General features: G+C 43.2%; 1 protein-coding gene across 3 annotated transcripts in view; it reads right to left on the reverse strand.

Annotated features, from left to right (window-relative positions):
- The window catches only part of LOC110502571 (spectrin beta chain, non-erythrocytic 1), a 124993-nt gene that overhangs the window by 44987 nt on the left and 55913 nt on the right, over positions 1-24093 (reverse strand). For all 3 annotated transcript variants that reach the window (XM_036960164.1, XM_036960162.1, XM_036960165.1), the window contains 2 exons: positions 14494-14645; positions 7328-7501 (listed from right to left, as the gene is read on the reverse strand). In XM_036960164.1, coding sequence (XP_036816059.1) covers positions 7328-7501; positions 14494-14645 — 326 coding nt within the window. The remainder of the gene's footprint in view (positions 1-7327; positions 7502-14493; positions 14646-24093) is intronic.

Here is a 24093-nt window from a genome sequence, read left to right on the forward strand (position 1 = left end):
AGGCCAACAAGGAGAAGACCGTGTTTATCTGCCCGCTTGGTTTCTACCAATTAGAGAGGATGCCTCAAGGAGTCACTGGAGCCCCAGCTACTTTCCAACTATTAATGGAGAAGGCTGTCGGCTACATGAACCTCCTTGTGTGCTGGTCTACCTGGACAACCTCGTCGTGTTTGGGAAAACCTTGGAGGAACATAAGGAAAGGCTGATGAAGGTCCTGGACCAGAAAAACTCAAGGCCCTCCAGTCATTTCTGGGTTCTGCGGATACTACTGGAGGTCCGTGAAAGGATACGCTGTCCAGATGTTATGCCCCCAAGACAAAAAATGGCAAGCCCATCACTCCCCCTGGAGTAAACTACCTAAAGGAGAAGGAGCTGTTTAGAGAACTATGGATAGCAGAGTGTGAGAGAGCCTTCCAGAACATCATTGAATGCCTCACCAGCTCACCTATGCTCGCATTTGCTGACCCCGAGAAGCCCTACATCTTGCACAATCAACACCAGTCTGAGTGGACTGGATGGAGTGCTGTACCAGGAGTACCCTGAGGGATAGAGACCAGTGGATTATGCAAGCCGGTGCTTGCCCAGGACAGACAATAAATATTCAGCGCACAAGCTTGAGTTCCTGGGATTAAAGTGGGCCATGTCGGACAAGTTTCATGATTATCTGTACGGAGCAAAGCTCTTGGTGCGCATGGACAATAACCACCTCACCTACGTGCAAACCACCACCAAGCTGAATGCCACAGGCCAGAGGTGGATGACCACTCTCACCAACTACGAGTTCAAGTTGCAGTACAGGCCAGGGCGAGTGAACACTGATGCCGACTCCCAGTCAGGACACTCATACATCAGTGCTGAAGAGGATGGAGACTGCGTTGAAATCCCCTCATCAAGGGAGTCAGAGCCATTTGCCGAGTAATGACTGCCAAAGTCTCTTCAGGCAGTATCTCTGAGAGGGCAACTGTGAACATAGGAGCCCCGCCCGGGGCTGTCCCTGAAGCCTTTGTGAAATTCACTGCTCTGAAGATGGATGGACTATCCTGCCTGAGTCCTGAGGATCTGTGATGCTCACAGCTCTGGGACCCAGTGATAAACACTGTCAGCCAGGCCCTGGGGTTAAGAAAGGAACCCTTCCTAAGCAGAAACACAAACCCAGAAGAAGCCTTTCTCGTGAGGTCATGAAACATGCTGTACAAGGAAAGGATGTTTAAGTCCAAGGTCCCCAATTACAAACAGGTGTCAAATAAAGGGAAACAAGGCCGACAGAACAGGAAGGTTTGATGACACGTCCTTCTGAGAAACTGGGTGAGTTTGGATGTTTTGGAGGGGTGATGGCTTGGATGGTGATGGCTTGAATAATCAGTCATCTGAGCCAATGGCAGAGCCATAGATTTAATCCCAGTGACATTTAACAGACTGCACCAGGTCATACGAGGACAGGACTTACTTCCTGCTCTCAGAGCTCAGCGGAGCAAAACTAAGGTGATTTTAGAGGGAGGATGTTACACAGCTAAGATGGAGCTCATACATTAGTGAAGAGGAGTCTGAACAGATTCAATGTAAAGTCAGTGAGCTAAGAATCGATAAAGAAACCGCAGTGGGAGAAAATAAATGTTTTTTGGAAGCTAAAGATAAAAAGCTGTAAGAAACAAATTAAGTAGCATAGACCTCTGGGAATAAGATGAAAGCGAAAAACTCTACAGAACTGGGCGGGCAGAGCGAGGCGGGTGGAAAGGACAGGACAGGCAGAGCAGTGACTGTATGCTAGCAGGATAGTCCATATCTCCAAACATCTTCCATAAGTGGATTAATTGGTATAATTTATGGTAAAGCCTCAACCATCAGCTACCTCTTCCAATACAAATGAGCTTGAAAGTGAATTATGACCACATTTTTATTGTTTTGTGTGAGTACAGCCCCTGCAATAAAACGCCCAGTGAAATCCACCATCAGCCAGGCCCTGGGGTTAAGAAAGCAGCCATTCCTAAGCAGAAACACAAAGCCAGAAGAAGCCATTCTCCTGAGATGGAGTGCTGTACAGGAACCCCAAGAACTCCCGTTCAGTTTGAAAGAGACAGCTGGTCCTGCCCCAAGAGTACCACCATGCTGTTATGAAGTCACCGCATGATGATATGGGACTGGCCCAAGCAAGTTTTTACTGGCCTCGCATGTCTCGCGACATTGAGCAACACTGCATGAACTGTGCAAGGTGTATCCATTGGAAGACACTACCCCCATTGGCCGCTGAGCTTGTCAACATCACCCATGGAGCTGGTCTGCATCGACTTCCTGACAGTGGAGAATGACAGCAGAAACATCATTACAGACCACTTCACCCACTATGCCCAGGCATACCCTACAAAGGACCAGCTTGTAAGCACAGTGGCCAAAGACGTGGGAGAAGTTCTTTGTACACTATAAACAAGAGTCCACTACAGTCAAGGAAGATACTTCGAGAGCCGACTGATCCACCAAATGCTAACCCTTGTGGGGGTAAAGAAGTCAATAACATCTCCCTATCATCCTCAAGGGAACGCAAAGGTGGAATGCTTCAACCCTATGCTGCTGAACATGCTTGGCACTCTGGGTCCAAGCAGAAGTCCACCTGGGGCCAGCATATAGCTCACCTTGTGCACGCCTACAACTGCACAAAGAACGACTCCATTGGTTTCTCACCATACCACCTCATGTTTGTTTGGGAGAGAGTTAAGACTACCAGTCCACCTGTGTTTCGGAGTGAGCCCTGATGGAAGCCCTTCAAGTGACTAACTGCAGTACACAGTCAAGCTCAAAGACCAGCTACATTCATACAACCTTGCATGAAGTGCTGCTGGGTGGAAAAATGCTGCAAAGAAGGCTCATGGGGACAAGAAGGTGAAACATTAAGACCTCCAGCCTGGAGTCCTCCTCCAAAACGTTGGCGTGCCCGGAAAGCACAACATAGCCAACTGATGTAAGACTGAGCCATACCTCATCTCAAAGAAGCTCCCAGGCCTACCCACCTACCAGGTAAAGCCGGAAAATGGCCCTGGACCAGTGAAAACCCTGCAAAGGAAGCACCTGCTGCCCATTTGCCAGATAGTGGAGCACACTGATCAAGAGGAAACTCTGCCAGCCAGGCCAGTCAAAACACTAAGTCACAGGAGGAGGATGACCGAACAGCCCACAGGGAGCGTTGCTATCCAGTCCCCATCCCCTTGCTGTCGGATGGATTTGAGGCAGAGGAAAGCAATTCAGAGGATGACCTTACCAGGCAGTTTCTAAATCCAGAGGCTACAGTTTTTGTCCCAAAACCTAAAGGAGCCACAGGAGATGAACTGGAAAGTGATCCTGAAGGAGGAAACTGTCCTGCCCTCCAGGTCAACAGTGGACACTCGGGCCATCCCAAAACTGCCAGTAGTTAAGTGGTCTTGTGATGAGTTAGGTACACCTCACAACACTACTGTAGTACACTGAGGTACATGGGTATTTTGCAGCATCTTTGGTATGAAAAGGGTAACAAAGGTATAAGTACTGCTGATGTTTTGAGAAGCATTCCTTTTGGAGTTATTTTATTTTTCTTGGATGAAACATGGTCTATGTTTACATGTGTATCTGTGTACTTTTACAATGTAAAGCTCTGACATGCTGACAATTCTGTGTAAATATTAACCTATTTCATACTTGAGGTCAAAGGTGTAGGGACCTGTTGGGAAGTTTATTTTGTATGGGGTGTAACCCCCTGGTTACCTTGTTGTTTTTTAGCCCGGACTGTATTATTTACTGTGTGCTGACATTGTTGCATGTGGGACACATTTGTGAGATGGACCGATTGCTAGCCAACAGTGCGATGCGCTTGAGAGAAAACTCACAAAAACTACAAGCAAACAATATTTGCTAACTAGTTGCTTCAAGGAGTTACAGTTGTGTAACTCGCTCACCAGTGCAAATACATGTAGTATATAAAAGTACACCAGTATGTGGACACCCATTCAAATTTGTGGATTCTGCAATTTAGCCACACCCGTTGCTAACAGGTGTATAAAAATCAAGCATACAGCCCTGCCATCTCCATAGACAAACACTGGCAGTAGAATGGCTTATACTTAAGAGCTCAGTAACTTTTAATGTGGCACGGTCATAGGATGCCACCTTTCCAACAAGTCAGTTTGTAAAATGTCTGCCCTGCTAGAGCTGCCCTGATCATCTGTAAGTGCTGTTATTGTGAAGTGGAAAATGGCTAGGCACAACAACGGCTCAGCCGCGAAGTGGTCGGTCAGTGGTCGGTCACACAAGCTCAAAGAATGGGATTGACGAGTGCTGAAGCCCGTAAAAACTGTCTGTTCTCGGTTGCAACACTCACTACCGAGTTCCAAACTGCCTCTGGAAGCAACATCAGCACAAGAACTGTTCATCAGAAACTTCATGAAATGGGTTTCCATATCCGAGCAGCCGCACACAAGCCTAAGATCACCATGTGCAACGCCAAGCGTGGGCTGGAGTGGTGTAAAGCTCGCCTCCATTGGACTGGAGAAGTGGAAACACGTTCTCTGGAGGGATGAATCACGCTTCACCGTCTGGCAGTCAGACGGACAAATCTGGGTTTGGCAGATGCCAGAAGAAGGCACTATACATTCGGGCATGTAGCGAACTGTAAAGTTTGGTGGATGAAGAATAATGATCTGGGCTGTTTTTCATGGTTCAGGCTCCTTAGTTCCAGTGAAGGGAAATCTTAACGCTACAGCATACAATGACATTCTAGACAATTCTGTGTTTCCAAATTTTTGGCAACCGTTTGGGGAAGGCCCTTTCCTGATTCAACATGACCATGCCCTCAAGCGAGGTCCACACAGAAATGGTTTGTTGAGATCGGTGTGGAAGAACTTGACTGGCCTCAACCCCATCAAACACCTTTGGGATGAATTGAAACGGCAACTGTGAGCCAGGCCTTATCGCCCAACATTAGTCGCCAACCTCACTAATGCTCGTGGCTGAATGGAAGCAAGTCCCCATAGCTATGTTCCAACATCTAGTGGAAAACCTCCCCAGGAGAGTGGAGGCTGTTATAGCAGCAAAGGGTGGACCAATTCCATATTTATGCCCATGATTGTGGAATGAGATGTTCGACTAGCAGGTGTCCACATACTTCTTTCATTTGAGTTGTCCCATTGTAACTGAAGAGGACCGTTTTGTTTTTTGTGGTTTTCATAAAAAGGAACTGTGTCAAGCCGTATCAGTGTGTTTCATTGGGACAGCCATAGGTCCATTGACTAGTGGTTTCCATTTGCACGCTGCATAATCCGGGTAGCCATTTGATTAGCTGTTCAGGAGTCTTATGGCTTGGGGGTAAAAGCTGGTGAGAAGCCTTTTATTCCTAGACTTGGCACTCCGGTACCGCTTGCCATGCGGTAGCAGAGAGAACAGTCTATGACTGGGGTGGCTGGAGTCTATGACAATTTTTAGGGTCTTCCTCTGACACCGCCTGGTATAGAGGTCCTGGATGGCAGGCAGCTTAGCCCCAGTGATATACTGGGCCGTATGCACTACCCTCTGTAGTGCCTTGCGGTCGGAGGTTGAGCAGTTGCCGTACCAGGCAGTGATGCAACCAGTCAGGATGCTCTCGATGTTGCAGCTGTAGAACCTTTTGAGGATCTGAGCATCCATGCCAAATCTGAGGGGGAATAGGCTGTGTCGTGCCCTCTTCAATACTTTATTGGTGTGTTTGGACCATGTTAGTTTGTTGGTGATGTGGACATCAACAAACTTGAAGCTCTCAACCTGCTCCGCTACTGCTCCGTCGATGAGAATGGGGGCGTGCTCGGTCCTCCTTTTCCTGTAGTCCACAATCATCTCCTTTGTCTTGATTACATTAAGGGATAGGTTTTTATTCTGGCACCACCCTGCCAGGTCTCTGACCTCCTCCCTATAGACTGTCTTGTCATTGTCAGTGATCAGGCCTACCACTGTTGTGTCATCTGCAAACTTAATGATGGTGTTGGAGTCGTGCCTGGTCATGCAGTTGTGGGTGAACAGGGAGAACAGGGGACTGAGCATTCACCCCTAAGGGGCTCCAGTGTTGAGGATCAGCGTGGCAGATGTGTTGTCACCTACCCTTACCACCTGGGGGCGGCCAGTCAGGAAGTCCAGGATCCAGTTGCAGAGGGAGTTGTTTAGTCCCACGATCCTTAGCTTAATGATGAGCTTTGAGGGCACTATGGTGTTGAATTATTTTATAGAATAGCATGTCATATCACTTAATCCGGCATAGCCAAAGACACGACACCAGTGACTGATGTGGTGTACTCCTCAATGCCATCAGAGGAATCCAGGAACATATTCCAGTCTGTGCAAAACAGTCCTGTAGCTTAGTATCTGCGTCAACTGACCACTTCTTTATTAACCGAGTCACTGGTGCTTCCTGCTTTAGTCCTTGCTTGTAGGCAGGAATTAGGAGGATGGAATTATGGTCAGATTTGCCAAATTGGCGGGGGGGGGGGGGTGCGTTTCTGTGTGTGGTGTAAAGGTCGTCTAGAGTTGTTTTCCCTCTGGTTGCACAGTTAACATGCTGATAGAAATTAGGTAAGACTGATTTCAGTTTTCCTGCATTATAGTCCCCGGCCATGAGGAGTGCCGCCTCTGGGTGGGAGTTTCCTGTTTTCATGGTATTTTGCCAATATATCATGGCCAAGGGCTGTTCTTATGCATGCATGCAACATAGAGTGCCTGGACATAGCCCTTAGCAGGGGTATATTTTGGCCATATACTGTACTACAAACCCCTGGGGTGCCTTATTGCTTTTATAAACTGGCTACCAATGTAATTAGAGCTGTAAAAATAAATGTATTGTCATACCCATGGTATACGGTCTGATACCACAGCTGTCAGCAAATCGTCATTCAGGGCTTGAACCACCCAGTTTCTAAGACCTACTAGGTGAAGGCACTGCACTATTTTATTCAAGGTTAGGCCCGCCCAGTCCGCAGTCCTTTTCACACAAATTCACACCCACCCACATTCCTTGCCATCTACTGTACATTTTCACACACATCGGTGGATTTAAGTAGACACATTTTTTTTAATCCACACAGTTTATAAAATTAAATCCCTTTACCAACTTTGCACTCTCACATTATACAGTTTTTTTTTTCAAATAACCATTCAAATGCTCAAATAAAATACTTGTTGAAAAAAAGTGTTTTAAATACCAGATACCCAAATACACATGTATTTAAACCCAGGTCTGATTAGCACATGCAAAATACGTTATTGAAAGAGAGAGAGAGAGAGAGCGAGAGAGAGAGAGAAAGTGTGCGAGAAATGAGAGAGGAGTACTGGGTGGTCAGCTGACCTGGAATCGGAGGATGATGGTCCAGATGAGGCCAAGGGTGAGGCGGTGGTTGCCATCAACGATGTCATGAGAGCCCATGTTTTCTAGGTGGACCCTCTGCTCCTTGAGGAACTGCAGGGCCTTGTCCACGTTCTCCAGGCAGTGGATACGCATGCGCCCCTTAGTGGGCTTGGGCTGCAGAGGGGAAAGAAAGAGTGGGATAGGTGGTATTAACACAGGCAAATTACATTAGTGTCACTCAAACTCTTCATGTAACTGATATTCTACTGCCAACAATCTAAACTGGTTTTGTGTATTGTAACTTGAGGCAGGACTCCCTTGGCTGATGACCTACTTAGCAGACTTCTTTAATCCTTGAGGTAGGCAGATTTAGGATTTTCTTGTGTCTATTACACAACAACAATAAAAAATAATGTACATTATACACAGGGACATATCTATGGTACATCAGTGAATGGTGTGGCTGTTGAGGAGACTAAATTACTTGGTGATACCTTAGATTGTAAACTGTCATGGTGTAAACATTTAGATTCTATGGTTGTAAAGATGGGGAGAAGTCTGTCCATAGTAAAGAGATGCTCTGCTTTTATGACACCACACTCCAAAAAGCAAGGCTCTAGTTTGATCTTATCTTGATTATTGTCCAAAGAAAAACCTAGTTAAGCTGCAGCTGGCCCAAAACAGAGCGGCACATCTTACTCTTCATCATAATCAGAGGGCTAACATGAATACTAAGCATGCCAGTCTCTCTTGGCTAAGAGTTGAGGAAAGACTGATGGAATCACTTCTTGTTTTTATAAGAAACAATGTGTTGGAAAATCCAAAAATGTTTGGATAGTCAACTTACACAGCACTGACACAAACACTTTCCCCACCAGCCATGCCACCAGGGGTCTTTTCACAGTCCCTGGGGCCAACAAATTAAAGGAAACGTACAGTATTATTCAAAGCCATGAGTGCGCGGAACTCCCTTCCATATCATATAGGGCAAGTGAACAGCAAACCTGGTTTCAAAAAACAAATAAAACACTTCCCAGCACAACGCCTCTCCCCCATGTGACCTACTTGTTGTGTGTATGTACTGACATATGTGTAACTGATCGATGTACACACGCACACTACATGTAAATGTTTTTAAATTTATGTAAATTGTAAAGTATTTAATCTGTAATGTATTTTTCATTATGTGTCGGACCCCAGTAAGACTGGCTGTCGTCATTGGCGTCAGTTAATGGGGATCCTGATATATCAAATACCCCATAACGTAAAAGTGGAATTATGTTTTTCAGAATTTGTACAAATTAATTCAAAATGAAAAGCTGAAATGTCTTCAGTCAAGTATTCACCCCCTTTGTTATGGCAATCCTAAATAAGTTCAGGAGTAAAATGTGCTTTTAAGTCACACAATAAGTTGCATGGACTCTGTGTGCAATAATTGTGTTTAACATCATTTTTTAATGACTACCTCATCTCTGTACCCCACATATACAATTATCGTAAAGGTCCCCCAGTCGAGTAGTGAATTTCAAAGACAGATATAACCACAAAGTCCAGGGAGGTTTTCCAATGCCTTGCAAAGGAGGGAACCTATTGATAGATTGTGTTTTTTTTCAGGTTTTTTTTTTACCGGACATTGAATATCCTTTTGAGCATGGTGAAGATATTCATTACACTTTGGATGATGTATCAATACACCCAGTCTCAACAAAGATACAGGGCTACTCATTTTCTTCATGCTTTCAAATAGGCAAATTTTTCTCTTCTCTCCCCTGCAACTCTTTCCCAGGTCCTTGGTGTACAAGATAAAGTAGTGCTGTTTTCCATCAATATACCTGGTAAAATAATGGTTAATAAACAACTCTAAGGGGGTCCTATAAAATATGTGATTTTCCCCGCCAAAATTGTGTTTTGTATTTTCGCAAACTATGTTCTCGGTTACATCTTTCCTGCTTTTATATATTTTTTGTTTTCACTCTCAAAATTAAAATTGTTCATTTTTTGGGGGTCTGGAAGAAAACGAAACATTTTATATTTAAATGTAATTCACCTTTAATTGTGCATCTGGCCCTTTAATTGCACATCTAGCAAGAGAGGAATGTGCTAACATGCCGGTCTAGCAATGGTTCTGTACTGTTGCTGCTCATTTCATGGCAAAGTTTGCAAATAACAAATACAAATGATATACTTACTCATGATATACGCTAATCTGCCAGGTTAGCCTACTTTGCAGGTAACATTTAATTGAGAAGGTTTTGGGGAAAGTATTTCTGTCAACCCACAAGACAGTTACCACATCAACTTGCTACACATGGGGTGATTGACAAAACGCACCCACCACAGACAGACAGATGGGCAATATTGCTGGATATTAATTGGCAGATATTGTGTTAGGTTTGGCTTTTTAAGCCAATAATGGCTAACCAGGGGTGGGATAATGTCAATGTGGCGTTGATTAGATAGTAGCTGAGAGCTTGCGCTGTCTGATACCTGTGAGATGTGTTTATGACAGTTTGCAATGGAACATCTGAAAATTGCTTGTACTTTCAGAATTGTTTGGTGAGCTACTCATAGGTGGGCTGCGAGCTACTGGTAGCTTGTGATCAATCTGTTGGAGACCCCTGCATTAATGAGCACCACTCTCCATATTTTCAAGCATAGCGGCGGCTGCATCATGTTATGGGTATGCTTGTAATCTTAAAGGACTGGGGAGCATTTCAGGATGAGAAAGAAATGGAATGGAGCTAAGCACAGGCAAAATCCTAGAGAAAAAAAAAACTGGTTCAGTCTGCTTTCCACCAGAAACTGGGAGATAAATTCACCTTTCAGCAGGACAAACTAAAACACAAGGCCAAATCTACACTGGAGTTGCTCACCATGAAGACAGTGAATGTTCCCGAGTGGCCGAGTTACAGTTTTGACTTACAGTAAATCTGCTTGAAAATGGCAAGACTTGAAAATGGTTGTCAAGCGAAGATCACAACCAATTTGACAGAGCTTTAAGTCTTTTGAAAAGAATGAATGGGCAAATATTATACAATCCAGGTATTCAAAGCTCTTAGATACTTACCCAGAACAGCTCACAGCTGTAATCACTGCCAAAGGTGATTCTAACAGGGGTGTGAATACTTATGTAAATGAGATATTTCTGTATTTAATTTCCAATAATTGTGCAATGTTTTCTAAAAACACATTTTCACTTTGGTCATTATGGGTTATTGTGTGTAGATGGGTGAGAAAAATGTTTTTTAATCCATTTCGAATTCAGGCTGTAACACAACAAAATGTAGAATAGGTCAAGGGGTATGAATACTTTCTGAAGGCATTGTATGTCCAGAAATGTCATCTAAAGCTTTCCCAGGGTTAGAGCCCATTCTCTATGGGTCATGACCTAGGAAGTACCCAGGGACTGAACTTGTTGGGACAGCTGGAGAATACCAGTGGATATCTCCTCTGCCCAACATAAATAACACCAAACCAGAGAGATACCCATCTGGCACTTTAATGTAGTGTTTTGTGGAGTGAACTCTAACATGGAATTCCTACTCTTCATGAAACAGTTGGGAAATGGCGGCTGGCTTGAATTCACTCGTCTGACTTGAGATCACTTAGCAGGATGTTGTTCACTTCCCCACTGTTTCGCTCTCAAAGATCTCATTGATCATATCTGCCTTCCTTTCCTCCATCATAGAAAATCAACTGACATTTTTCCGTTTTGTTGTAGTTTTTTTTGCCTTACTTCCTCGAAACAGCCAAAAGAGAGGGAAGGACAAAGGACTCATATTTTGAAGGGACCACAGTAGACTGCATTCACTGGGAGTGAGTTGAAGCTGTGGTCAGATCTTTCTCACAGCGAAGCCCTGTGAGCTCCATCAATGGAGGATCTTGGCACGTTCCACTGGAAATCACGAGGCAGAGGGTGATGGGGGGATTAAAGTGGTAGGGGCTGTAATCGGCCTTAATTGAGTTTTGATTCCAGAGCTGTCTGGACGAGTCCATCAGAGAGCTGCCTTTCAAAAGCCTCTGATGGTGAAGGGAGGGGTGAGGAGGGGAGGGGTGCATGAGCTAAATTGAGACATAGTTAATCAAACCTATCAGCGCTAACTTTGCTAAACCTCTCTTTTAGCGGCAATCCTGCCATGATAATTACTTCTCTCCCCTCCTTCAGCACAGCTGCTTAGATGGAAAAGTTCAGTATGAAGTTTGCTCTCTAACGTCACATGCGTAGTACTACTACTACTACTACTACTATAGTCAGTAATTATGTTTTGGTTTTGCCTTAATCTCTTTGACGCCAGTCTGGGCATAAGGTCGAACCTAGCTTGGCCTCTAGCATTCTGTAAGCACTCGGCCTGTCTTTGTGTAACCACATGCTATACTGCAACTTGCTCGGTGCATTGACTGTATAATTGGATCTGCATTAGTGTGTTTGTGGTACATGTAGGTTTTTTAAATGTGTGTTTCTGTGTTTGTCAGATGCCTAGGTGGATCGCTCAGTGTACATTTGTGAGTGTGTCTGGTAGTGTATATTTCCATGATGTTTCCATGCGAGACAACAGGATCCATGTAACCTAATATATGTGACCCAGTCTGAAACTCTAGCAGAGCATAAACCAATAGGACACGCTACTACTATCCACATCACCCTTATATTTTTCTCTGCTCTATCCTCAACCGAACTGCTCATAACCTCTCCATAGTATACAGGTAAAGACCATGACTTTACCAGGGCTTCATTAGAATACATTATGTCCCAGAGGTGCAGAGTAGTTAAGGTGTGTCTGGTTTTATAAATGTTGACTCTGTAAGATATGACAAGGGAGTTATCTGTATATAACATGTAACATAGCTCTATATACATCAGAGTGGGTGAGAGTTGAGTGAGATAGACGGGTTTGTGGTTAGCAACAAGACCGACGAGTGGGCAACTGTGGGGCAAAACAGACTGGGCTGGCTTCGACTGTTGATAACATGTAAGCTATATTTCATCTTCAAATGTTTAATGAAAATAAATACATTTGCACAATGAGCAGTTGTCTCTAAAATACATTGTTACAGTTAACTTGCTAGATAATTTTAGCCATATTAGCATAGCCATGATATCAGTCAAAACAACTCAAAACAAGACATGGTATCAACAACAAGATAAAACAAGCTGAAAAGAGCTAATTCTGATTCCCCACAAGGCAGCTTCTTGTCATTGATGCTAGCCATCTGACCTTTCAGAATCATAACAATACACACCTTTCGGACACATTGAACAGCACGCATCATTTTCATGAAGTTGTCAGCCAACCCGTCTATACTGCTGAACCACAAACGTAGCACAGATTAGACCCGACATTCCTATGCTGTCCATTAAATGACATAGCCACGTTAATTTGTATTGACGAAAACCTATACAACTAGTAATTAAACAGACTTCAAAAACACAGGTCTCTGTTTGGCTTTCATACTTTGTTCGCTCATCACCTGAAGCACAAGACGGATATACATGCAGGCGAAGTCTTGCAGCCGAAGTCTTGCAGGTGTTTACAAGGTTTTGCGCATGTGCCAGGTGATAAAAATCTCAACACTAGTACGAGCCCAAGAACGTACTTTTTTAGTCCGTGTACCTTACATGTTATGTTCAGAGGCGAATTGGCTCTGGCAGCCAAAACAACTAAATACAGATAAATGGGAATGGATTCTCATTTGCCGTACTGTTCTAGAAACAAAGTCCTCTACTTTCATATCACATAAAATAATTTCACAAATGCTAAATATACAATTACTGTATCTGTTTTAACCGGTTTTAACTTCACAGTTGCAGCCGACAGTATCTTTCAGTTACAACACTGTGGCGTTCTTCTTCCGTTACACACAGTTGGTCGGAGAAACAGATGGCTTATAAGTACTCCTGTGGATACTTTTTCTCAAATTCCTACTCACAAAAGGACAAACCGAACAGACAATTGGTAGAGTAAATTGAAATTAAATTATATTCAACATTCTTGTTTGTGAGAGGAAGATTTACAGTCTAAGTTCAACTAGTAATTAAACTTCATTTCGCAGAAGCTTTGTGGTAGTTGAACTAAATAAAAATCTAGGTAGTGTTTTCAGTAGTTAAATACTTTTTTGCCATGTAGCGTGTAGCTAACTCCTAGAACTACACCCTACTTTTTTACGCTAATATAAAACAAAATATTGGTGAAGTAGGCAAGAATTATATATTTTTTCATCTTTAGTTAAGTAAACTATATTTTTCTTAAGGGTAGCTTAACTTCTTTCGTGGTTATGTAGTTGATAGTTCGGTAAACTATGACTTCAGGATATCTTCCCCAACACTGCTGATATCATGCAAAGCACAAATAAGAGTGTAGTAAGAGAAACAACTATGACTACAAATAAATACTCTTTCAAGTTGAAAAATACAAGTAACTGACAAAATAATGGAAACACTTGAGAAAATTAGGGATAAAAAGTATATTGAAAGCAGGTGCTTCCACACAGGTGTGGTACCGGAGTTAATTAAGCAATTAACATCCTATCATGCTTAGAGTCATGTACAAAAATGCTCGGCAGGCCATTATTTTTGTAATTATTTTGGCGACCATGGCTATGTCAACATAGGATGACAATGCTCCCATCCATAGGGCACGAGTGGTCACAACGGTTTAATGAACATGAAAACAATGCAAACCATATGCCATGCCAGTCTCAATCACCAGATCTCAACCCAATTGAACACCTATGGGAGATTCTGGAGCGACGCCTGAGACAGAGTTTTCCACCACCAATAAAACACCAAAATCTGGAATTTCTCGGGGAAGAATGGTGTCACACCCCTCCGATAGAGTTCCAAACACTTGTAGAATCTATGCCAAGGTGCATTGAAGCCGTTCTGGCTCATAGTGTCCCAACGCCCAATTAAGACACTATGTTGGTGTTTCCTATATTTTGGAAGTTACCTGTATGTGTGCCCTGTAAAATCAGTGAAGAAAATGAGCTATGCATGGGCCTAATGTATAAATAGTTACATATACTGTAGGTTTAGAACCCGAGGGAACAGCATTTTAACCTTTGAAGTTTGTTTAAGGTGAATATTTACTCTATATGTGACCTGGAAATCCAAGTGAAACATATGCAGCACGTGCCATGTAAACCAGTCTGACAGTCTGCCTACGTACCAGTTTCTCCCCAGAGAGAACCTCCAGTAGTTTGATGAGCATGCGTCCATCTCTCAGGTCCATATAGAGGTCAGTGATCCTGCAGGACACTCTGGCTAGGTGGGAGTTGACCCACTTGGTGAAGGTCTTCTTCTGCACCGCTTCACGCTCATCTACAGGGAGGAGCAGAGAGAGAGATCAGGGGTTAATTTTTACTTCTGCATTCTATAATGGTAACATATTCACCAGGTTATCATCTGGGGGTAGAAGATGTGTAACGTATTTTACAGTTCCACTAACGTGTGCTCTTCTTTAGAGACTGACATACACAACATCCTGCTATGATTAAGTTCTGGGCACTCAGAAAAACAGCGGCACAATATAGGCTACAAAGCTAACACTCCAGCTGTGCAGCTAACAGAGTAGAACGTGAGGGTTTGCAGGCTTCATCAGAAACGGCACATTCCACTCATCCTTCCTGTTTATGCCAGGTGTCCCTCGCTTTCCTGGGCGGGGGGTTGTTGGCCTTTGTTACTGTTCGTCTTCTGTTGAAAACATACACCAAGGCCGTCATTGTTCTTGGAAGAACTGTGTAGGGTGTAGCTTCCTCTGTCTAAGAAGTACAATGTAGCTACTGTAGCTAGCTAGCTAGCTGACTTCTCTTTCACAGCAACAGAGTACTGTAAATATCAACATTTCACAGGCCAGGCGGGTTCTTAGTAAACATACTTGAATGCCCAATATGTTTATTACAATTGTTGTCTGAAACAGCCTTATTCGTATACACCATCTTTAAATAGCCAGTCTTGTTTGCACAAGCTAAATGTTGTTAGCATAGCTGGAGTTATTCTCACAGAACAACTATATTCCTAACATAATGGTCTTGCTGCCAGATAGTCTTCTGCACATACTGTAAGCCAAGTGATATTTGTTGCGCTGGTCTCCAGTCTACTGTACATGCTATTCATGCGAGCTAGCTGCTGCTAGTGTTAGCTGGTCATATTCTCACAGGGTTGTTCTAATGTAGTGTTTCCATGCACCCTTACAAAAAAAGATTGGCATTTTGAAACTGCAGTAAAAGTGCAGTAACTGCAGTCGAGTGTGGTATTTTGGATGCAGTAATTGCAGAAAACTGCAGTGTACTGTATAGTTGAACTGAAGTTATACTGCACTCTAACTTTAGTTACACTGACAAATTACTGCAGTCGAGTGTGGCATTTTGGATGCAGTATTTTCAGCATACTGCAGTTATACTGCACTCTGACTACAATCTTTTTTCGTAAGGGCAAGGCAGGTGGTCTGGCCCAGGCTTCTCATCCTACTGCAGACCCAATAAACATCAGTCACAACGTAGTACAGGAGCCAGGTCCAAGAGAACCAGCTGCCCCTCTGCTGCATTAGCCATGAACATCATCATGACACACACAGTCTTTTACTAACCTTGTGGGGACACACAATTGATTCCCATTCAAAATCCTATTTTCCCTAACCCCTAACCTAACCTTTAACCTCGAACCCTAAACCCCCTAGAAATATCCTTTTTCCCTTGTGGAGGCCGGCAAAATGTCCCCAGTTGGTCTAATTTTTTTGTATGTTAACTATTTTTGTGGGGACTTCTGGTATAGTTAAGCATGTCCAGACACACACACACGCACGCATGTGCACACACAAAAACAAAGTGTGCCAACTGACGTCTCCGCTTCACAAGGTATTCCTCATATGAACTCAAAGCCGGTTGCCATGGAAATCTGGCTTTGAGAGGAAGTTTCACAACCTCCCTCCATCAGGGTGGGTCTCTCTCTGTCTCGCTGACTGTGAGAGACGACACCCGTTAACAAAGTGCACCGATGCACTTTCCCTTCCAGCTCCAGCCCAGCCGTTAGCTCAGAGGACGTTGCGACATCACAGCGTGACCAGACTGCTAATAAAGCAGCAGCATGACTGTGTGATATCATGTAGGTACCAAACAGCACACTGTCCAACAGCCGGGTCCCAGAGATAGTAGATAGTGGCCTTTATGAGTCCCAGTGCCCAGGGCAGAGGCAGATGGAGGCGGCGAGACAGAGGGAGCTGTGTGCCCCACTGTGGGGGACCAGTCAGAGCAGAACAGAGACAATGAAGCCAGTGTTCTCTGCTCTCCATCATACCACGCAAAGCAGCATCAGACGGCATCAGGCCTTATCACTGACTAGACTAAGTAACATTCAGCTCCTTCACTGTGACACGGGCTGCATGGTTAGATCATGCCTGTGTGGCCTCAGGGGGGCTAGGTTAATCATGACTTTGGGAATCAGGAAAAAGGCTTTGGAAATCAGGGTGATGCTGGATATTCTTAGCAGCACATAAGATACCAAACAAAAGCAACAGAATGAAAGGTAGCTCCAAATACAAAACAGTAAAGTGAAATAGTCCATTCACAATATACATTTTGCTTTAAGACACGTGACCCTGTGTGCTGTTCAAGGTTCCAATGACTTGTTGACACAATCAGCTGCAGTTCAAAAGGGCATCAAATGTCTAAAATAAATGTGCGTTCTAAAGCTGAGATAGAGACGGATGGAGGATATGGGTGGAGCTGGACATGTCCTGAGTGTCTGTAAACAGGGTTTCCTGCAGGGGAGAGCATCTGGCCCTCACAGCAGAGCCCAGGAAAGGGAAACCCTCAGTCAACAGATATACACACGCTTGCACACACACACTTTATCTCAACCTGCAGCTCTCTGGCTCTGCAGAGTACAAACAGTAACCCCCTTGGACCACAATCCCAACAAGCAGTCACAGACCACAATCACAGACCACTGATCAAGACCCACAAACCACAAGTCTACCAAATGATCAGACCACTGACAAGACCACAATCTGTGGACAGCTGCTATGCTATGCATGATGTCCTGATCACTGAACTGTGTGCAATCAATGTCAACTCCTTACATCAAAAATACCTAAAAGTTAAATGCTATTAGTCTGCCAAGACCAGAGTTGTTTTACTATGTGAGACTGTTGAAAGGCAGTGTTAAGTTCAAAAGTCAAAAGCAGTAATACAGTAGTAATGTACACTGTATAAAAGTGTTAAAAATATTATGTAATAGCAATACAAAGCAACGTCAAACTATCATCAGGCCTGGTAGTACATGACTTGGCCTCTCAAGTAATAGAGTCAAGGAAAAGAAGGAACTAGGAAAGAGACAAAGTTTGACGGTGAGATAAAAGACAAAATGACAGAGATGAATGTTGTCACATCCTCTCTGGCTCCTCATTAGATGATTCTAGAATTAGAGGCAGCCAGTGCACTCACACAGACACCGAATGTAAAGGAGGCATGCTATTTTTCACAGGCGTCTGCAGGGCCTTAGGTGCGAATGTTGAGCATTTCTGTGAAACGGCTCCAAAATGGACTGAGGTAATTAACAAAAGAGTTGTGAGTTGGACAAGGAAAGGATGTTTAAGTCCAAGGTCCCCATTTCCAAACCGGTGTCAAATAAAGAGAGACAAAGCAGACAGAACCGTTTGATGACACGTCCTTCTGAGACACTGGATGAGCTTGGATATGTTTGGGAGGGGCGATGGCTTGGATGGTGATGGCTCGAATGACCAGTCATCTGAGCCAATGGCAGAGCCATAGATTTAATCCCAGTGACATTTAACAGACAGCACCCGGTCATACGAGGACAGGACTTACTTCCTGCTCTCAGAGCTCAGTGGAGCAAAACTAAGGTGATTTTAGACGAGGGAGGATGTTACACAGCTAAGATGGAGCTCATACATTAGTGAAGAGGAGTCTGAACAGATTCAATGTAAAGTCAGTGAGCTAAGAAGAGATAAAGTCACTGCAGTGGGAGAAAATATAAATGGTTTTTGGAAGCTAAAGATAAAAAGCTGTTATTGACAAATTAAAGAGCACAGACCTCTGGGAATGAGATGAAAGCGAAACACTCTACAGAAGCAGGCGGGCGGAGCAGGCAGAGAAAGGCGGGCAGAGCAGGCAGAGAAAGGCGGGTGGAAAGGACGGGACAGGCAGGGCAGTGACTGTATACTAGGAGGATAGGATCATCTTTGTTGATAGCGATGTTGTGTTTCCATAAGTGGATGAATTGGTCTAATTTATGGTAAAGCCTCAACCCTTAGCTACCCCTTCCAATTGAGCTCCAAAAAAAAGTTAATTATGACAACATTTTTATTGTTTTGTGTGACTACAGCGCCTGCAATAAAACGCAAACGTAGAGAAAAGTTCAAATTGAGCGAAGTGTCGAAGCGGATAATCAGCCCATCCGGCTTCGATTGGGTCATTATAATTCAAAACAATGCATTCTAAAATAAATGACACGCTTTGTGTATAAGCCTGTTTGTAGAGACAGTGATAGAACAGGCTAGCCCACTCTGCTGATTGGCTACAAATACTTTCATTCTGCTAGGTAGTCAAAACCCCCACGTCTCAATGTCAAGAGAGTCGTCTTAAATTACTCAGTGGCTTATCAATAATGCTGAACCAACAGCAGAGCTATTTCCAGAGTGGCTGTAACACACTGTCTCTCTGTGTGTGTGTGTGTGTGTGTGTGTAGGGGCAGCCCCATTTAAAGCAGCACATTGATATGCGGGGTCCTCTTTGGGTCAATACTAAAGCTCACAGACACAGTCATGCATATTAGAGGTCGACCTTGACCCCAGTGTGGGGAACAAAGGTTGCCTCCGGCTATACTGGCTGGGCTGGGGTGTGGCCACATGGCTGAAACAGAGACTTGGCCAGGATATCTATCTAGTAGCTAACCCCCTCCCCTCTCTGACTGTTCTGCCCACACAATAACTCTATACTGTACTATACACTCTACATGTGACTTGATGTACACTTCAAAGCCAACCTCTTCAACCTCAGGAGGCTGAAGAAATGTGGCTTGGCCCCTAAGACCCTCACACACACACGTGTACATATGCACAATTGTGAGCATCTTGTTGGGCTGTATCACCACCTGGTACGGCAACTGCACCGCCCGCATCCGCAGGACTACCCAGAGGGTGTTGCGGTCTGCCCAACGCATCACCGGGGGGGCACACTGCCTGCCCTCCAAAGCTGGGGCCAAGAGACTGAAAAACAGTTTCTATCTCAAGGCCATCAGTCTGTTAAATATACATCACTAGCCGGCTAACACCTGGTTACTCAACCCTGCACCTTAGAGGCTGCTGTCCTCTATACATGCTGTAGACATGGAACACAATGTTTACATACAGCTTTACTATTTTAATTTGTTTATACTGTATTTTAGTCAATGCCACTGCAACATTGCTCGTCCAATATTTATATATTTCTTAATTTCATTATTTAAATTTTAGGTTTGTGTATTGTTGTGTATTTTTAGATCCTAGCTCCAACAGTGCTGTAGTAACACAAGCATTTTGATACACCCGCAATAACATCTAAATATGTGTATGTGATCAATAAAATTGGATTTGATCAGTGCTGGGAGTACTGAACTACATGTAGTTCAACTAGTAATTTAACTACATTTTGCAGTAGCTTGGCGGTAAAATAAAAAATCTTGTTAACTACTGAAAACGCTAACTTTTTGCCATGCAGCATTGTAGCCAACTACTGGAACTACACAACTTGTTTAGCAAAAGTGTAATATTGGTGAAGTAGGCAAGAATTTCCTTTATTTTTCGGCATCACACCTTCCTCTTCCTAATTGTCACTTAAAAACATAATTTGTGTGTTAAATGGGCTAAATAACACATTCTGTTAATATTTGAGTCCAGAGTAATCTGTCTTGCAAGTATTAGAATGACATTTCAGATTTAGATATGATAATATACAGTTGAAGTCGGAAGTTACATACACTAAGGTTGGAGTCATTAAAACTCGTTTTTCAACCACTCCACAAATTTCTTGTCAACAAACTTTAGTTTTGGCATGTCGGTTAGGACATCTACGTTGTGCATGACAAGTAATTTTTCCAACAATTGTTTACAGACAGTTAATTATAAGTGAAGTAATCTATCACAATTCTAGTGGGTCAGAAGTTCACATACACTAAGTTGACGGTGCCTTTAAACAGCATGGAAAATTCCAGAAAATGATGTCATGACTTTAGAAGGTTCTGATAGGCTAATTGACATCATTTGAGCCATTTGGAGGTGTACCTGTGGATGCATTTCAAGACCTACCTTCAAACTCAGTGCCTCTTTGCTTGACATCATGGGAAAATCAGCCAAGACCTCAGAAAGAAAATTGTAGAACTGCACAAGTCTGGTTCATCCTTGGGAGCAATTTCCAAATGCCTGACGGTACCACATTCATCTGCACAAACAATAGTATTCAAGTATAAACACCATGGGACCACACAGCCGTCATACCGCTCAGGAAGTAGACACGTTCTGTCTCCTAGAGATGAATGTACTTTGGTGCGAAAAGTGCAAATCAATCCCAGAACAACAGCAAAGGACCTTGTGAAGATGTTGGAGGAAACCAGTATAAAAGTATCTATATCCACAGTAAAAACGAGCCCTATATCGACATAACCTGAAAGGCCGCTCAGCAAGGAAGAAGTCACTGCTCCAAATCCGCCTTAAAAAAGCCAGACTACGATTTGCAACTGCACATGGGGACAAAGATCATACTTTTTGGAGAAATGTCCCCTGGTCTGATAAAACAAAAATAGAACTGTTTGGCCATAATGACCATCCTTATGTTTGGAGGAAAAAGGGGGAGGCTTGCAAGCCGAAGAAACTGTGGGAGCAATTATTAGGAAATAGAAGACATACAAGACCACTGATAATCTCCCTCGATCTGGGGCTCCACGCAAGATCTCACCCCGTGGGGTCAAAATGATCACAAGAACGGTGAGCAAAAATCCCAGAACCACACGGGGGGACCTAGTGAATGACCTGCAGAGAACTGGGACCAAAGTAACAAAGCCTACCATCAGTAACACACTACGCCGCCAGGGACTCAAATCCTGCAGTGCCAGACGTGTCCCCCTGCTTAAGCCAGTACGTGTCCAGGCCCGTCTGAAGTTTGCTAGAGAGCATTTGGATGATCCAGAAGAAGATTGGGAGAATGTCATATGGTCAGATGAAACCAAAATATAACTTTTTTGGTAAAAACTCAACTCGTCGTGTTTGGAGGACAAAGAATGTTGAGTTGCATCCAAAGATCACCATACCTACTGTGAAGCATGGGGGTGGAAACATCATGCTTTGGGGCTGTTTTTCTGCAAAGGGACCAGGACGGCTGATCCGTGTAAAGGAAAGAATGAATGGGGCCATGTATCGTGAGATTTTGAGTGAAAACCTCCTTCCATCAGCAAGGGCATTGAAGATGAAACGTGGCTGGGTCTTTCAGCATGACAATGATCCCAAACACACAGCCCGGGCAACGAAGGAGTGGCTTCGTAAGAAGCATTTCAAGGCCCGGAGTGGCCTAGCCAGTCTCCAGATCTCAACCCCATAGAAAATCTTTGGAGGGAGTTGAAAGTCCGTGTTGCCAGGCAAGAGCCCCAAAACATCACTGCTCTAGAGGAGATCTGCATGGAGGAATGGGCCAAATTACCAGCAACAGTGTGTGAAAACCTTGTGAAGACTTACAGAAAACATTTGACCTCTGTCATTGACAACAAAGGGTATATAACAAAGTATTGAGATAAACTTTTGTTATTGACCAAATACTTATTTTCCACCATAATTTGTAAATACATTCATTTAAAAAAATCATACAATGTGATTTTCTGGATTTTTTTTCTAATTTTGTCGGTCATAGTTGAAGTGTACTTATGATGAAAATTACAGGCCTCTCATCTTTTTAAGTGGGAGAACTCTCACAATTGGTGGCTGACTAAATACTTTTTTGCCCCACTGTATAGTGAAGCAACATCTCAAGACATCAGTCAGGAAGTTAAGGCTTGGTCGCAAATGGGTCTTCCAAATGGACAATGACCCCAAGCATACTTTCAAAGTCAAGGACAACAAAGTCAAGATATTGGTGTGGCCATCACAAAGCCCTGACCTCAATCCTATAGAAAATTTGTGGGCAGAACTGAAAAAGCGTGTGCGAGCAAAGAGGCCTACAAACCTGACTCAGTTACACCAGCTCTGTCAGGAGGAGGAATGGGCCAACATTCACCAAACTTATTATGGAAAGCTTGTGGAAGGCTAACCAAAACGTTTGACCCAAGTTAAACCATTTTAAAAGGCAATGCTACCAAATACTAATTGAGTGTATGTAAACTTCTGGCCCACTGGGAATGTGATGAAATAAATAAAAGCTTAAATAAATCATTCTCTCTACTATTATTCTGACATTTCACATTCTTAAAATAAAGTGGTGATCCTAACTAATTTTTACTAGGATTAAATGTCAGGAATTATTCAAAACTGAGTTTAAATGTATTTGGCTAAGGTGTATGTAAACTTCCAACTACAACTGTATCATAAAGTAGTTTGGATGGAGTGAACTACTATTTCAAAGTAACTTTATTAACTAAACTATATTGTTCCTAAGGGTAGTTGTAGTGTAGCTTAATCTTTTCCAGTGTGAAGTAATTGGTAGCTTGGTAAAATATATTTTCTTCCACAATACTGCATGTGACACTTTCAACCTCAGATAAAAAAAAAAACAGAACGAATAAAATATTGCACAAGTTCCTGAGGCATTAACATAGGAATTCAAAAACAGAGTTAAGAGAGACAAAATTTCAGGAAGCCTGTCTGCCAGTCCGGCTCCCTCTTTCCAGAAACATACAGTACCAGGCAAAAGTTTGGACACAACTACTCATTCAGGGTTTTTCTTTATTTGAACTATTTTCTACATTGTAGAATAATAGTGAAGACATCAAAACTATGAAATAACACATATGGAATCATGTAGTAACCAAACAAGTGTTAAACAAATCAAAATATACTTTATATTTGAGATTCTTCAAAGTAGCCACCCTTTGACTTGATGACAGTTTTGCACACTCTTGGCATTCTCTCAACCAGCTTCATGAGGTAGTCACCTGGAATGCATTTCAATTAACATGTGTGCCTTGTTAAAAATTAATTTGCGGAATTTCTTTCCTTCTTAATGCGTTTGAGCCAACCAGTTGTGTTGTGACATGGTAGGGGTGGTATACAGAAGATAGCCCTATTTGGTAAAATAGGTACATATTATAGAAAGAACAGCTAAAATAAGCAAAGAGAAATGACAGTCCATCATTTATTTTGGACATGAAGGTCAGTCAATACAGAACATTTCAAGAACTTTTAAAGTTTCTTCAAGTGCAGTTTCAAAAACCATCAAGCGCTATGATGAAACTGGCTCTCATGAGGGCCGCCAGAGTAAAGGAAGACCCAGAGTTACCTCTGCTGCAGAGGATAAGTTCATTAGAGTTACCAACCTCAGAAATTGCAGCCCAAATAAAAACATACATCTCAACATCAACTGTTCAGGGGAGACTGCGTGAATCAGGTCTTCATGGTCAAATTGCTAAAAAGAAACCACTACTAAAGGAAACCAATAAGAAGAGACTTGATTGGGCCAAGAAACACAGGCAATGGACATTAGACTGGTAGAAATCTGTCCTTTGGTCTGAGTCAAAATTTGTGAGATGCAGAATAGGTGAACGGATGATCTCTGCATATGTGGTTCCCACC

This window comes from Oncorhynchus mykiss, chromosome 23 (assembly GCF_013265735.2).
Source record: "Oncorhynchus mykiss isolate Arlee chromosome 23, USDA_OmykA_1.1, whole genome shotgun sequence".
NCBI lineage: Eukaryota > Metazoa > Chordata > Actinopteri > Salmoniformes > Salmonidae > Oncorhynchus > Oncorhynchus mykiss.